This window comes from Anguilla rostrata, chromosome 3 (genome assembly GCF_018555375.3).
Source record: "Anguilla rostrata isolate EN2019 chromosome 3, ASM1855537v3, whole genome shotgun sequence".
Classification (NCBI taxonomy): Eukaryota; Metazoa; Chordata; class Actinopteri; order Anguilliformes; family Anguillidae; genus Anguilla; species Anguilla rostrata.
The window spans coordinates 63,181,163-63,195,436 of NC_057935.1; the positions used below are offsets into that span (position 1 = coordinate 63,181,163).

The following is a 14,274-nucleotide window of genomic DNA, read 5'->3' on the forward strand; positions in this document are numbered from 1 at the left end:
AGTGGGCCGCACGTGTGTACAATCACAGTGTTCCATTGTCTGGACGTACAGCACTGGGCACAACAATGGGCTGTCAGACATGAAGAATCTGAGCTGACTGACTGGGTCCTGATTGGTATGGTAGGGAGTAAACATTTGTTAGGGTCTCTCTGTGTAAGCACAGATAGTGTTCTCTTAAATTGACAGCGCACCCCGAATCACATCTGTGACGAAGTTGCCATCACGTCACAGCCATTAACATCGGGGAGAGATGACACGATAATGCATCGATCCTGTCAATGCGGATGGCCGCGAAACATATAAAAGTCATCCTCCAGTCAGGGTGGAGCAGAGATAATCTGAATAGCCCAAGGTACTGTCACCATGCTGTCCTGTGCCCTGCTCTACCTTTTGGCCGTGGTCTGCACTGCAAGGAGAACCCATGCTTTACCGCTGTACACTGGCACAAACTTAGTGCCGCAGGAAGGTAGGAAAATTCACTCGTATGACTGTTTTTTTACTTGCCATGTATGGGTAGGCTGAGGCTCTTCGTGGAATCAGAAATGCTTTTTGTTTTTTTGTGAATGAGTTTTACTCATTTTTCCACTGCAGTTAGAAAAACAGATTTGCACACAATCAGTCCTTGTATCACAATAACGAATAACAAATTAAACACACATAAAATAAAATAAGAAATAATATGTGAAACATGACAGAAATGTTTGTAGCAGCAGTCACATAATCTAGCCTAAGACACCTAAAACAACAGAAAGAAAGATATACAAACAAAGGACGGAAAGGAGTAAAGTTAATTTTTTGGTGTGATTAATTCCTTAATGTCAGATAAAATCCCTGCCCATGCCTGCACAGTGGCAGGGTGTGCTTTGTTAAAGGCAGCTGTAATTTATTATAAAGAGCAACAATATCAAGAAACCTAAAGAGCCAAGTGTATTGACATTAATTCATCTGCATTAAAACGTAAATGGAAGATGTACTTTTTTGCCACTTGGCAATGGTGATTTTGAGTGTCGAAAGGTTTGAGCCATTTAATCATTTGGATTAATAGGTCTCCTGGGACTGATTTCTGGGGCTATGTAGGTCTACTGGGACTGATTTCTGGTGGTATACTGGTCTACTGGAACTGATTTCTGGGGCTATGTAAGTCTACTGGGACTGATTTCTGGTGGTATACTGGTCTACTGGAACTGATTTCTGAAGGGTATGTAGGTCTTCTGGGACTGATTTCTGGCCACATTCAAAGAGGGACTGAATGGCCCAGAACACGTCTGATTAGTCTGGAATTAATACCCAGTAACCACTACCATGCAGGTCGCATTTAGTATTTATATTTCATCTGTACTATTTGAGTTAAATACCAGGAAGCACAATAAAGTAGCTAAGAGAAGCAATTCTTGTGGAATCAAATATGTCAGGTGCATATAAGATGTAAAGATTGTACTTAAATGTGAGCCTTATTTAACTTTATAAGTGTGAAATTCTGAAACTGAATATATAAAACATGGTAAGACAAGGGAAATTAAATCACCAGAACTGTGAATTGCGACTTTGATTTAAGAAAGAAATCGTAGGGTAAATTCAAGGCAGAGGCTTTCTGAGTCCATCAATGTCCTTCAAAAGGGTGATTAAAAAGATAAAAATTATGCAGAAGTGATCGACTGGAACTTTACGTGAACAGATTCTTGCCTTTCTGGTGTTTTCACTGCGTTACTGCTGCCATTGGAAGCTTGACTAAAACAGCCATTTTCTGCTTTGTAACGAGGAACAGAACAACCCGATACAGTTCAAGGATTCTATGTCTGGCAAAATGGTTTAATCTCAGAGCTTTCAGTTTTTTCACACCTACAATAGCGGGTTCCGTGAAGCACTTAAACATTTTACCCATGGAGACAAACTATTACAAAGAATTTTAAAATTAAAGACCAATAAGCATCGAACAATAAGACAATGTTACATCCACCAGTTATTTATTTTTTGGTCTGTTTTTTCCCTCATGATGAAAATTCAGTTAATGTCATAATGGATCAGTCGAACCCAGACACTATTTAGGTAATGAGCCGGACTAGTGAGGCTAATTGCTCCTATATGTATATGATGACTCCTGGTGGTCATCATATATCCTAGGAGTGAGTAGCAGAGGTGAGTTCAACAATCTGGTCTGACAAGAAAAGATTTATAATTCACTGGCAGATGTGAACCAGCTGCTGGAGGTGGAAATGGAAGAGAGGGGGAATGCTGAAGCAGGGGACCAGAGGGTGGTGAAAGACATGTCCCCCTACCTGCTACAGCTGGAGAGAGACAGAGACAACTGGACTAAAGGTGAGGAGAGAAGGCATTAGTCTGGTAATCTCTTTCATTGAGAAACTTAAACTGAGGTTTCACTCTTGATAGCTCCAAAAAACGAGAGTGTACCTCCTCTCTTATTTCAAAACCAACATTCCAATGTATATGACGATATTTTTAATAACAACAACATATTCTTGGAGTTAGCAGGAGTTTGCAATTCTAGTTCTTTAGCCTGATAATCTGAACCTTATTTACTCACAGTGCATATTATTTTACTCAGTTGCTTTAAATCTTTATGATTGAAACATACAAGTTGTTGTTTACCCTACACGTACATACAATACACACATATGAGTGTAAATATTTAATTTAAATGGTTATTTCCCATGTTGTTCCAGATGTTAAAGATCCTTCACAGCAGGAGAAAATGAGCAACATGGTAAGACAGCGCTGACAAGCTTGATGTTTGCATTGACTGGCACGCTGTTTGTTTTTTGTTTTTTTTTATTTAACAAGCTTGTCCTACTGAGATTAGGTAGTAGCAATTTCAATAGTCTCTGCTTGCCACAGTGCAGTGTGAAATACTGGATTACAAGAAAATACGTCACACAATAAATATCACTGAATACAATTTCACACTGTAAATAGATTATTTGTTTGCAACAGATTAATGACGGCAAACAAATGAATATTTCCATCCACCAGTTTTACTTTGAACTCTGATCCAACATGTTAATCCTGTCTGCTCTGGCTTGTCATTACCTCTTCTTCAAATATTTACATCTTCCATTTGGCGTGCATCTTGTTTAATGTGATTGACAAGTGCATAATTGGTGGCTCTGCTCTGTAATCTGTGGATTATAGGTGGATTATATTAAGACAGCTGTGCTGAAGATGGCTGCCGCCGACAACCTACGCTCCCAGGGCCTTCGTCGGTCCGACGGCTCACCGAAGACCAACAAAAGGGGTGAGAACTTTGAGTTGCATCTGCCCATTGCACTGGCTAAATAATTATGGCACCATCATTTTTACTCACAGAGAAAGCCCATTGAGATTTATGCACTCTTAACTAAAACTTCATTGCTAGACAGCTTCCCATATGGAACCTTTTTTTAAATCTCAAAATCTTGAAAGATGACTCGTTTGCTGATTGTGGAGCAGATGTCTATTGTGTAACATTTCCTAAGAACCTGTTGGTAATTGTTTGCATAAGTGATATGAGTAAGTTTATCTACTCAGAGTACTGACGAAAGCAACATAAGCCGCGTTTCCACCGCAGGAACTATACCCCGGAACTAGGAACCTTTTGAGGAACTCAGTGCGTTTCCACCGCAGGAACTAGGGTCTAAATTTAGTTCTGGGGGCTTTGTTTTACCCCCCAAAACGTTCCTGCTCGGGGGGTAGTACTTTCCGAAAGTACAGGAACCTTTTGGGTGGAGCTTGCAGCGCTGAACATGTCTGATTGGTCGAGTACTCGCAGCGCTTGTGTTGTATTTATTTTCCGCCATTACCCGCCATGTTTGAAAATATGCCGGCGCAACCCGATTTATTTTCATAATAACTTCAAATCAAACTTGTATGTTATGCGGCGCAGTAGCCTAGTTTTGGTTATAGCCTGCCAACGTCTTGGAATTATAACGTGTGCTCTTCTGTTCTTTTCTTGCTTTAGTATTCGTTTTATAAAATGCTAAGCATTCGTGCTGGGACAGCATATTACGTACTAAAACATTCAAACGGATTAATTCGGTTGCTGAATATTTTCTTCCGGATTTTCTTTGTTAGCCCATTGTAATTGAATCAAAACGTTTGATACAGTTATGTGAGGTATGCGGTAGTTCTGCGTAATTCACATTGGTGATACAGTAAAAGCAAACTGGAAATCACCTTCCGCACTTTTTGTCATGGTAAAATAACAGGTTAATTCTAGTAATAGTACCTCTAGCTTTTTCAGACTGCCGTAATTTTACTCTGCCATTCTTCAATTTCACAAAAAGACCAGGAAGACTATGGACTAATTTATGGTGCATGGTTCGCATCTGGAGGGCACACGTCGCTGCTCGGCTAGCAGTAACTCCGAAGGAAAACAAACGGTGGCTGTACCACTACTAATTTAAAATTTCACGCAAGTCCGAGTTTTCGTTCTATTCTTGTCATTTTGCGATTAGCCTATATAGAATTGACGATGAGAAAGTAATCAAACAGCAAATTGTTTACAACGTGTGCATGTTTTCTGCTGTTGTTGCCAGTTATATTGGAAATGTGAATGCATTCTGTCGCTTCGGATGTCAAGACATGAAAGCGAATGTTCGCATGAAAACATAATGAATGTGTTTGAGAGGATATATAAAACAGTTACAATCTGACTATTGGTCTGTCATATCCTATTTGTTGCATAACGGTCCAAGTTCAACTACCAACGACAGTTTTGCTTGACAACGGTAAAATATGCCCAAACGGCTGCAGAAGAATATTTCAATTCCATGTGATTAAATCGATAAAAATCAATAAATACAAAAGTAACCATATATAGTCATTGTTGGCAACCCGTTGTATATAAGTGGAATAAACCCCTCCGGGCTGTCCCGGTTATTAGAAAATAATGTAGGCTACTTCGGTGGTAGTATGGGGTTACAGAAGAAATCATATGACAGATGGACCGACGACAACGTCGCTTTTCCATAAGTCAGTGGGCTAATTTGCCTAATCTTCGCGGGACTTTAGACCCCGGTGGAAACGCAGACAGCCATTGGCTGAAGGAACCTTTTAGTTCCTGGTAAAGCAGTTCCTGGGACTGAAAGTTCCGGGTAATTTTGGTGGAAACGCGGCTATAGTTATGCAACTGCTGCTCCAGGAGCCACCCTAGTTCCATCCCTATATAGGAAAAATCACTGTATTAAATCTCTATATGATTCAAAGGTATTACTATGCAGTAATTTAAAAAAAATGTTCTGTCCCCGCACAGCTTGCTTCTGGAAGTACTGTGTAACAAACTGACGGCAGTCTACTTCACGAAAGACAAGAAAACCAACCATTCCAGCCTGGACAGGCACTGTGTGTCCACTTTACCCCTCTCAAATCCACCCACAGAACACCCCTTCCCCTAGCCCCACCCATGTGTTCGACATTAAAAGACTCATCACTCAGCTCCAAGGCAATGCGTACATCATTTTGTACATAGGAATAAAACTATATATCAAATAAAAATCTATATTTTTTATTTGGATGAAAGCAGTGGCCGACAATAAAGAGATCTGCTTAAAAATTGTGGTTAAATGACTGAGTGTGTGTGCCAGACCAGTCCTGTGACATGCTGCATGTGTCACACATGAAAACAAAGAAAAAACTTAATGAGCAGATCATTAAAGAAAATGGCAAACAGAGGCTGTAATACCTTGAAAACAGATGTCAATGCAACAGTTTATAAAATGGTTGTGGAATCCCTGGAGTCTTTGGTCATTAAAAGAGTAATAATGCAATTCTGTTTGGGGAAACAAACACTGAAGGTTATTTCTCCACAAGGGGGCAATAGAGTTTATATAAAAAATAGTCAATATAAATACTGAAATTCACGAGTTTCCATCGCAAGCAGGCTAATGAGTGTATACACGCACAGAGATCATGAAATTATTGTGCTGTAAGGTAATTAAAGATTTAAGTAAATGGGAAAATATGGTGTGATGAATTACATTAAAGCTTAAATTATTTTCACATGTAAAAAAAAAATACTTATAAGGCTATCCAATAAAATGGGGGAAATGTGCCATTTATGTTTTGACATTTTGCTCCTAATCCTGTTTTTAGCATAAGATTAGTGCAATCTGATAAGTGTGAGAATATTATAAGGGTGCTTTATTGTTTACTTGCAGTATCTGATTTACATGATCTAATTTTCAGTCACACTATAAGAAATATAAAATAAATATACTGGTACATTTTACATGTATGTTTTCAACTCATTCTAAAGAGTATACGAAAAATATATAATTCTGTGTATATACACTATGGACATGATGCTCCTAAAATAGGTATATTGTTAAATGCACACTTTAGTCGTAAATGCCTTTAGTGTGAAATGTAAGGCTGGTTCACTTGTAAGATTATTAATCAAACTGAGATATAATTTCTCAATGACCAAATTCTGCATATAGTGTATACCATGAACAATATTTTTTTTACTTTGCCCAGACACAAGGCAATTAAATTCTGGGAGTCATTGACTCTTGTGATTATGGTTATGGGTTATTGTGGTTCCTAAGGCACTAGCTCTCAAAATGAGCTTCGCCGGGTGTTCCTTTACCAGTGGGGAGAAGAAGCACTGAGGTGACAGAAAGCACTTTTAAAGACATATGATTCAAAACCATTTAAAAAGTCCTTCATTAAGGATTCAAAGTTCAGATTCAGGCTGGTTCATTGAGCATCCTTCCTGTTCAGGGGTCCGAGTTGACTGGCAGGTGCAGGTTATTCATTTCCTCTGGCTGGCCACATCCAGATAAGCCCTCTCAATCTCCACGTTGGCCGGACAGGTGTGGCTGAACTCCTCCCTCTCATATGCATTACGCAGGTACCTCCATACACCCGTGAATTGCTCAGGGATGTCAAAGTCACAGTACTTCTTGGCTGCGACCTAATAAAAATGAACAGGTGTCTTAACTTTTCTGTTTGAAGAGACTCTTTGCTTCTTATCACGTTGCCACTCAATAATGGTCACATTCAGAGGTGGACATTCCAGGGGTCAGAAAGTAAAAGTATTGTATTTCATCTACCCCTGAACTTGGCCAGCTGATTTAGCTCTACCTCCTGGCTGAAGAATGGTGTTCATTAGCAAATCCAGGTGACTGGAACAAAATTCTGGGATGAACTTTTACTTTCTGAACCTGGATTGTCCACCTCTGGTCACGTTTGTTTGAATGTAGGCCGTGGAAGAAGGAGTTGAGTCAGCGCTGGCGCTTTGGTGACCTACCTTGATGACGTGAAGCTTGGGCAGCAGGTTACAGTCGGCCAGTGTAAGGCGATTTCCATCCAGATACTTCCTGCTGGAGACGAGGATGTCCTCTGTGGAGTTGTGGTCTATCTCCTCTGGGAGTGGGGAGTTCAGGTAGTTGTCCAACCGGTGGAACTCTCGTAGCAGGGCCTTCTCATGAACTGAGCAGCAGGGAAAGAACAGATGCTAATGCTGACTGGGGAGTATGTAATTACTGTGTATAGTGCATTTTTTAGAAACTCCAGCATAATCCATATATTGCATTAAGTGACCTGTAGACTACTGGGGGTCTACACCTCATTCATGGTTCTCATAATCATATTAACATACGTCCTCATCATCATTATTACGTGGGTCAAAAAAAAAAAAAAAAAAAAAAAAAATATTCCCAAATTCTCCTCTGACCTCCAGGACAGTACAGTTAGATTTTTTTATTATGTTCTCATTGGGCTCGAGACACCTGGTTGCCCGACGAATAGGGCTGACTCAGTGGCTGCCAGCCCATTATATGCCATAATACATTTAAGAGGAGGATTAAAGTTTCCACCAGTGTTCCACTCGTTCATAATACCGAAATGGTCGAGCATTAAAATCTATCCCATAATTTACCCCATGCGTTTCCAATTCAGGCTTACTCACAGCTGTTGGTGGGGCTGTTTTTGATGAAAGCAGAGAACTTGGCAAAAATATCAGCTCCGACATTGAAAGAGTCCTTGTTCAGTGGACTGAGGCTGGGGTACCTGTGGGGATGAGGAGGCAGACCTCAGTTGCAGTCATGTGCAGTGAGGTGTGTCATTGAGTAGGCGGTGCCTATGACTCACACTTCAATCTGCCTAGTTTCTGTATGTCAAAGAGCATTTACGACTATGCATAAAATGTGTTGTGGCAACAAAGGTGAATGAAAAATCTTGTGCAATTTAATTGTTTTATTTCAGCTGGATTTTCACTAGGCAGGCAGCTACCTTGCTTTACCACAAACACACATGTCCAATCAGCTTTAACAGCAGTGATCAGCCACAGCCACAGCTGGGCAGCATGTGATTATATGACCTCATACCTGGGTGGGGCCAGCGTCTGCTCCAGGAACTCCTCTATCTTGATGAAGTCAGTCTTGAGTTCCCCATTGTACAGCAGGAAAGGAGGGTTGGTCCCAGGGGCCAGGTCTTTGAGTTCTGCTGGTTTCCTACAGAACAAGGGGAGGGGATGTGAGTGGTGGAGGTTGTGGGAGGAGTGGGGAGGGGAGTGGGGGGTGGGGGGGTGGAATTGCACAATGTCCCTTCATGTGTCCTGGGAGATTTACAGTGCACTGTTAATGCTGATTTGTCACTTCATTATTTGCTTTGGAGGGGGGAGGGTGGAAATATCACTGCTGTGTGTAAAAGATTCCTGATCTTATTAGGTTGGAAAGTTTGGGTAAACATTCCCAGTGTGTATATTTGTTCAGTTTCCTGGATGGCCCTTCAAGGTTTCTAGAAAGTTTGTATGTGACAAGAACATTTTTCTGTAACTTTTACAGAACTTATTTTCAACAAAAAAAATTCTAACTCTGTTTAGGGCAGTGCTGCTCAATCCTTCTCCTGGCAACCTACTGTCCTGTAGCTTTTCACTTCAACCCAAATTTGGCTCCCTTGATTCTACTAATTAGGAGCTCAATGAGATCTCTAGTCATTGAATGAGGTGTGCTTTATTAGGGTTGGAGTGAGGACCTACAGGACACTGCATCTCCAGGAGCAGGGTTGGGCAGCCCTGGTTTAGAGAATGTCGTTATCATAATGGCATCTCACACGCAAATGGGAATCTAATTGTAATTTTCCTGAACGTTCCGCTGGTTGACTGCCAGGAAGCTTACTTTTTCATGTCGACGGTGGTCACAGTGAACTTGACTCCTTTTAACCACAGCACCATGAAGAGTCTCTGACAGAAGGGGCAGTTACCCACATTTTCGCCATCTGCCCCAGCCTGATGACAAACACACACACGGTTACACACCGTAGAGACCACACACAGGGCACAGCTCACTCTTCACATCTAAATTCTGTGCTGCTACTAAACTCTTTATAGCATTGTTTCTACAGGCATTCCACTTCCTAATCATTTCTAAAAATAATTTAAAAAAAGAGAACCGAACAATTACAGTTATCGCAAAGGATTGTTATTGTTGCGTGAAAATATTTTTCCGGTTGATTACCAGAGTGGGCAAATACTGATCAGAATACTATTATCGGATCAGTCCTGCAACCAAAACACTATTGTAGTTCTTCTGCCTACCCAGTTGTATTTTATTCACCTGTCTTCTGTACCGTTCATCCTTAAGCATTCAACAGCAGCACTGGGGTATCGAGGGCTGGGGTATTTCAGGTGAAGACAGTTCCAAACTGATAATATGAGATATAGGATCCATTCATTCCCTGGAGCACAGAGCTATTTTGTGCAACAGCACGCCTTGATAACAGATCCATACCAGACCATTATATTAGTTCTGACAGCCAGCCTGATAGGGAAAGGTTTCCATGACTGAGCTGTAGAGAAAAGGAAGACAGCCCTGCGCTGAGCTCAGGGGTACTGCAGCATGTTCGTTTGTGAGAGTGGCAGAACGAGAGTGGCACTAATCTGCTGGGGACAAGTATGTCTCTGATGAAGACAGACTAAAGCTGCTACGTGTAGGCAGGAATCTCAGCGACACCTTTTAATTTTCCTGACAGATATGCCCAATCAATAAATGGATTTTCTTTTGACAAATGTCCCTGTCCATGTCTGCCTTGGACTTTTTTGATGTATATACTTTACAGTTTAACTTTCCAGTTGTATTATTATTATTATTATTATTATTATTTAACATTTTTATTTTTATTAGTTTTTTTATTTTTTATTTGTTTGACAAAATGTCCTCGCTATAATGCTAAAAAGAGCATACCAATTCCCTATTTCTTTATGTCTGTGGGCACTGGAATGTGTGGAACAGTTATCTCTGTGTGGGTCGGAGGCAGAGAGGAAGTGGGCGTCATGCTGGACGATGGGCGTGCCAGGAGGAGACGGGGGGGAGGGGGGGGGGGGTGTTTGGGGGGGGAAGTGGAGGGGGGGGTCTGCAGCAGCCATTCCACCATCACCTCCTGTCTGTGCCATGATAAGGGGTGGGGGCCTCGAGTCCCTGTCTGTCTGTCTGTCTGAGGCGATAACGTGGGGACTGCGCCCCCTGCAGGAGACTCTCGGCAGCCCCAGTCACACCCGCTACTGCTCAAAGGGACTGTGCACCGCGCCCGCAAACCGCTTTTTCTGACCTCTTACCCAGCCAGCCTGCTAACGCCCAACGAGCAGAAACCCTGTGATTCATGCTGTCTCCTCCAGGGGTTCCTGCCCCGTGACAATGTGGCAGCCGATAAGTCCCACGTGCGAAAAAATCTGGGTTACGGTCCCGATTGTATATTCCGCTCCGAATTAATGTTCTTCGGAGTCATACATTCTCCAGTTAAAATTTTTGACCCTGATAAAGATGAATTTATATGCCTTGAAACGGCACTTTTGCTTTACTGTGGGGGAAAAATGATTTTGATTTTGAATCTGAAACCAATTCCCTCTCCTGCATAAAGACATTCATATTTATTTTTATTCACATGTAAACGACACACACACACATATATATATATTCAGTTTCACCTTCAGTTTCAAAGTAAAATGAAGAAGAAAGAACTGACCTTTATAAAAAGTTCAATATTTGGTTCTTTGCTGGGTCTGAAAGCCATGCTGTCCCACAGTGAGTGTGATCCTCCTGGAGATCCCAGTTCCAGTAAAGAAGAGGCGGTCTCGCAAGTGCACTACAAGATGGAAGCTCACTGACAATCCAGGCTCCACATGGCAGGAATACACAGAGCTTGTGCTGGGTATGTAACGCAGGGTTCTTCTTTTCTTTTGACTACGTGACAGAGGGGGGATTCCAGGAAGCAGTGTATGTAAGCACTCCTCCTTGATCTTTCAGTATCTCCAGTGCACACTTGCTTAAAAAGCCAGAGGGTGGGGAGAGAAGAGGGGCGTGACATGGGGGGGCTGGTGGTGGGGGCCAGGGGGCCCGGGGGGGGGGGGGGGGGGGGGTCACTCGTATGAACACACCAGCAGCTTCTGACCGGGTTGCCTGAAAATAGATTCCAGAGTTGATTATTGTAATCAAGACAAATATATGGTTTATTGTGTAATGACTATAAGCATCCCTTTGACATCAGTTTTGCCTCTCATTGTCAGCAGCTGACAGACAGACTGCTCACTGTACCACAGCGTCTCTGCTCCGGTCGGTGAAAGCTGCTGTATTGTTAGTGGTACACTGCAGTCACAACACACATAAGGCTCTGTCACCAATCCCTCAACACAGTAACTGTACAGCAGACCTGCGGAACTGAAAATGCTTACAACTGAAAATGTTCAAAGAAACACCAGTTTTCTCCAGTTTTCTGAGAATATCTCAGGGATCTATGCATGAGTATGTTTCAATTTGACCAGAATCTGAAGATTTAAGATATCTCAAATATGTATTTGTCTTAAGTCTGCTGTATAGGATACTGCTGTTATTTTGCATCTTATTTTAGGGTGAAATAAAGACAGACTGTTTTTTTTTTCAAAAGCAGTGATTCTGCCTCAAGTTGTGGTTTTTTATTTTTAGGTTAGTGGATGTTGAGTCATCATGGAAATAAGTAGGGTGGTTGTTGAGCATGTGATACATATTGTTAGACAGTTTATGCCTTTTGACTTTAGCTCATTTTAAAGTAATTCTCACCGCTTAATTCACAGGAAATTAAAGAAAATTCTCTGTTCACATTATCTTCTCCCATACAATGATAACCTGTAAAAGCAATTCCACATCCCTGTTTGCTTTCTGGCTTATGAAATACTAGAGGAATGCACTGATTATTGTTCTTCGCTATGAGGGAATTGCTGATTTCTGTGAAATCACAAGATATTTTGGTTGTGGGCGTTGCTCTCTGTTGAGTCATAGTGGGTTACTTCTCTGTGCTATATTGGGAAAACCCTATGAGCTAGACGGGGTGATGAGATGAGGAGAGGTTTACGTTAATGAGCTGGCATGTTATAGAAACTCTGTAGGACGGAAGGGCTGGGCTGCATATTCCAAAAATAATCTTGAATAAGGGAGCAATTCCATGTCCGTTTAAGCACTACTCCGATTTGTTTTTTTTTTGTGTCACAATGGCCTCCACCCTAATATAGAAGGAGTCCTTTGACTGACAAACAATACACTGGCAGGCTGGATGAAGACCACCAAAGTAAAAACATGGCACACTTCACACACTGCGTTAATAGTATGCTTTCTGTGTTTTTAATTTTTACATTTAAACAAAAAAAAAACTTTCTGAAACAACTGTGTAGGGAAGTGGCCTCGGCAACCCCTCCTCGTTGAAGCACATTCCTTTCTGAAGCATAGAGGTTCATGGCTTTGGAAATCTTTATAACTTCACAATTCTCTGCCCAAGCCTGTGATCAATTTTAAATGGTCTAATTAATTAATCTATTACCTATTACTTTCTTTACATTTCATTTTTTTTACAGTCTTATTCAGCCTGTATACTCACTTTTAATTTTAATTGTTTTTCATTTTCTTTGCCTCAATATCTCTCTCTAATCTATGAATAATATTTGTCTTGATAAGTCTTATCTGTCTCCCCCTGCACATGTGTGCTGATATGATATTAGTGTGCTTTGTCCTATTTTATTTTCTTGTTCGTGTAGAAAATAAAATTCTTTGAATTACACGAAGTAATATTAATTAAACTACACAAGCAGTATTTTTCAAAATAATGATCTAGAGTTCACAGTGCTGATAGTAGCTTAAATTCATATTTCAGTAGAATATACTTCTTTTATCTACCCAAGAACAATTTAATACACAACAACACGCAACCCAGGGAAATGTTTGCTGAACCTGAAGTTACGGTAGATTGTCCTCAAAAGATAGATATATTAATTCTTGCCATACTCTTTCTCAACGCTTACTTATTTCAGAGACAGCCTCTAAATGCTTTTGTATAAAAAAAATTGGCAATAAGGCATACTGCCGAATTGACTGTTAAACTTCACTACATGGTTCCCTGAAGGGGAAATTTCAATTCTGCTTTTTTCTACAGTGCACATCTGAGGGGGAATTTATTTCATAATTTTGGGGGAATTTAGACGGCCTGGTGACTTCATGAAGCAGAGCGTGAAGCATAAACAAAACATGGTGGAAAAAAATAAAATGAAGATAAGATTAAGAAATAGCCTGTTTCATGACCAGAGGACTGTTTGAACTCTCAGAGTGAGGAGTCCACTAAATCCGTACGCATCTCCAGTGCCAGACCACAGGGGCTGGGATTTTCCATTAGCCAATAGAGAAGATTAAAAACAAAAGCTTGAAATGGAAACTCCCAACAAATGCTGGAAATCAAGTGAATAACACTCACACTGGCACAGGAAACTGATTGCGACTGCAGCCCCTCCCCTCTGCAAGAAACTGAGGCCCAGACCGGGCCAGATTCATCCACTTCCTCTTTCTTCTTCAATACTTCAGCACTTACACCAACTGTACTCCGAGGCGATGAGCCCATACTCAATAGACGACCTCTACACTGGGCAAAACAAATCGTTTAGTATCATTCAGGATGCACATCCGCGTCAGTGGGACTGTGCTGCTGAATGTGCCAAAAAATATTATATTATAATTATTTTTTGGCACATTCAACACACCGAGGAAGGCTTAGGCTGAAACATTTGGGCATGCTTTGCCTCCATACATTAATGCAATAAAACAATAGTTTATAATATTCTCGTGAGTGCTGTCCGTTTCTCTCTTTCATTTTCTGAAGAAGTGAAAGGGCTTTAGACAAATGTTTAACTATGACACGGCTTCGTGTTTATGTTTCCTCTATTTACTTTCTGCAACTTGTCTGCATTGTTGCATATCACTGTTTGAATTAGATACTGGTAAAAGAACACATGAAGATCCTGGAGAATTTTCGATGCAACATGTTTCT

The 14,274-nt window shown here is 41.0% G+C and overlaps 2 protein-coding genes across 2 annotated transcripts; one reads left to right on the top strand and one right to left on the bottom strand.

Annotated features, from left to right (window-relative positions):
- Window positions 1-288: 288 nt before the first annotated feature.
- Window positions 289-5,455, top strand: urp1 (urotensin-related peptide 1). Its single transcript, XM_064329268.1, has 5 exons — window positions 289-466; window positions 2,188-2,316; window positions 2,682-2,722; window positions 3,148-3,250; window positions 5,246-5,455. The coding sequence occupies exons 1-5, from the start codon at window positions 364-366 to the stop codon at window positions 5,275-5,277; spliced, it is 408 nt and encodes a 135-aa protein (XP_064185338.1). The 5' UTR covers window positions 289-363; the 3' UTR covers window positions 5,278-5,455.
- Window positions 5,456-5,476: 21 nt separating this feature from the next.
- Window positions 5,477-11,247, bottom strand: clic2 (chloride intracellular channel 2). Its single transcript, XM_064329267.1, has 6 exons — window positions 10,957-11,247; window positions 9,114-9,223; window positions 8,322-8,447; window positions 7,904-8,004; window positions 7,244-7,425; window positions 5,477-6,907 (listed from the first exon to the last, which is right to left on the bottom strand). The coding sequence occupies exons 1-6, from the start codon at window positions 11,002-11,004 to the stop codon at window positions 6,746-6,748; spliced, it is 729 nt and encodes a 242-aa protein (XP_064185337.1). The 5' UTR covers window positions 11,005-11,247; the 3' UTR covers window positions 5,477-6,745.
- Between the last annotated feature and the right edge of the window lie 3,027 nt (window positions 11,248-14,274).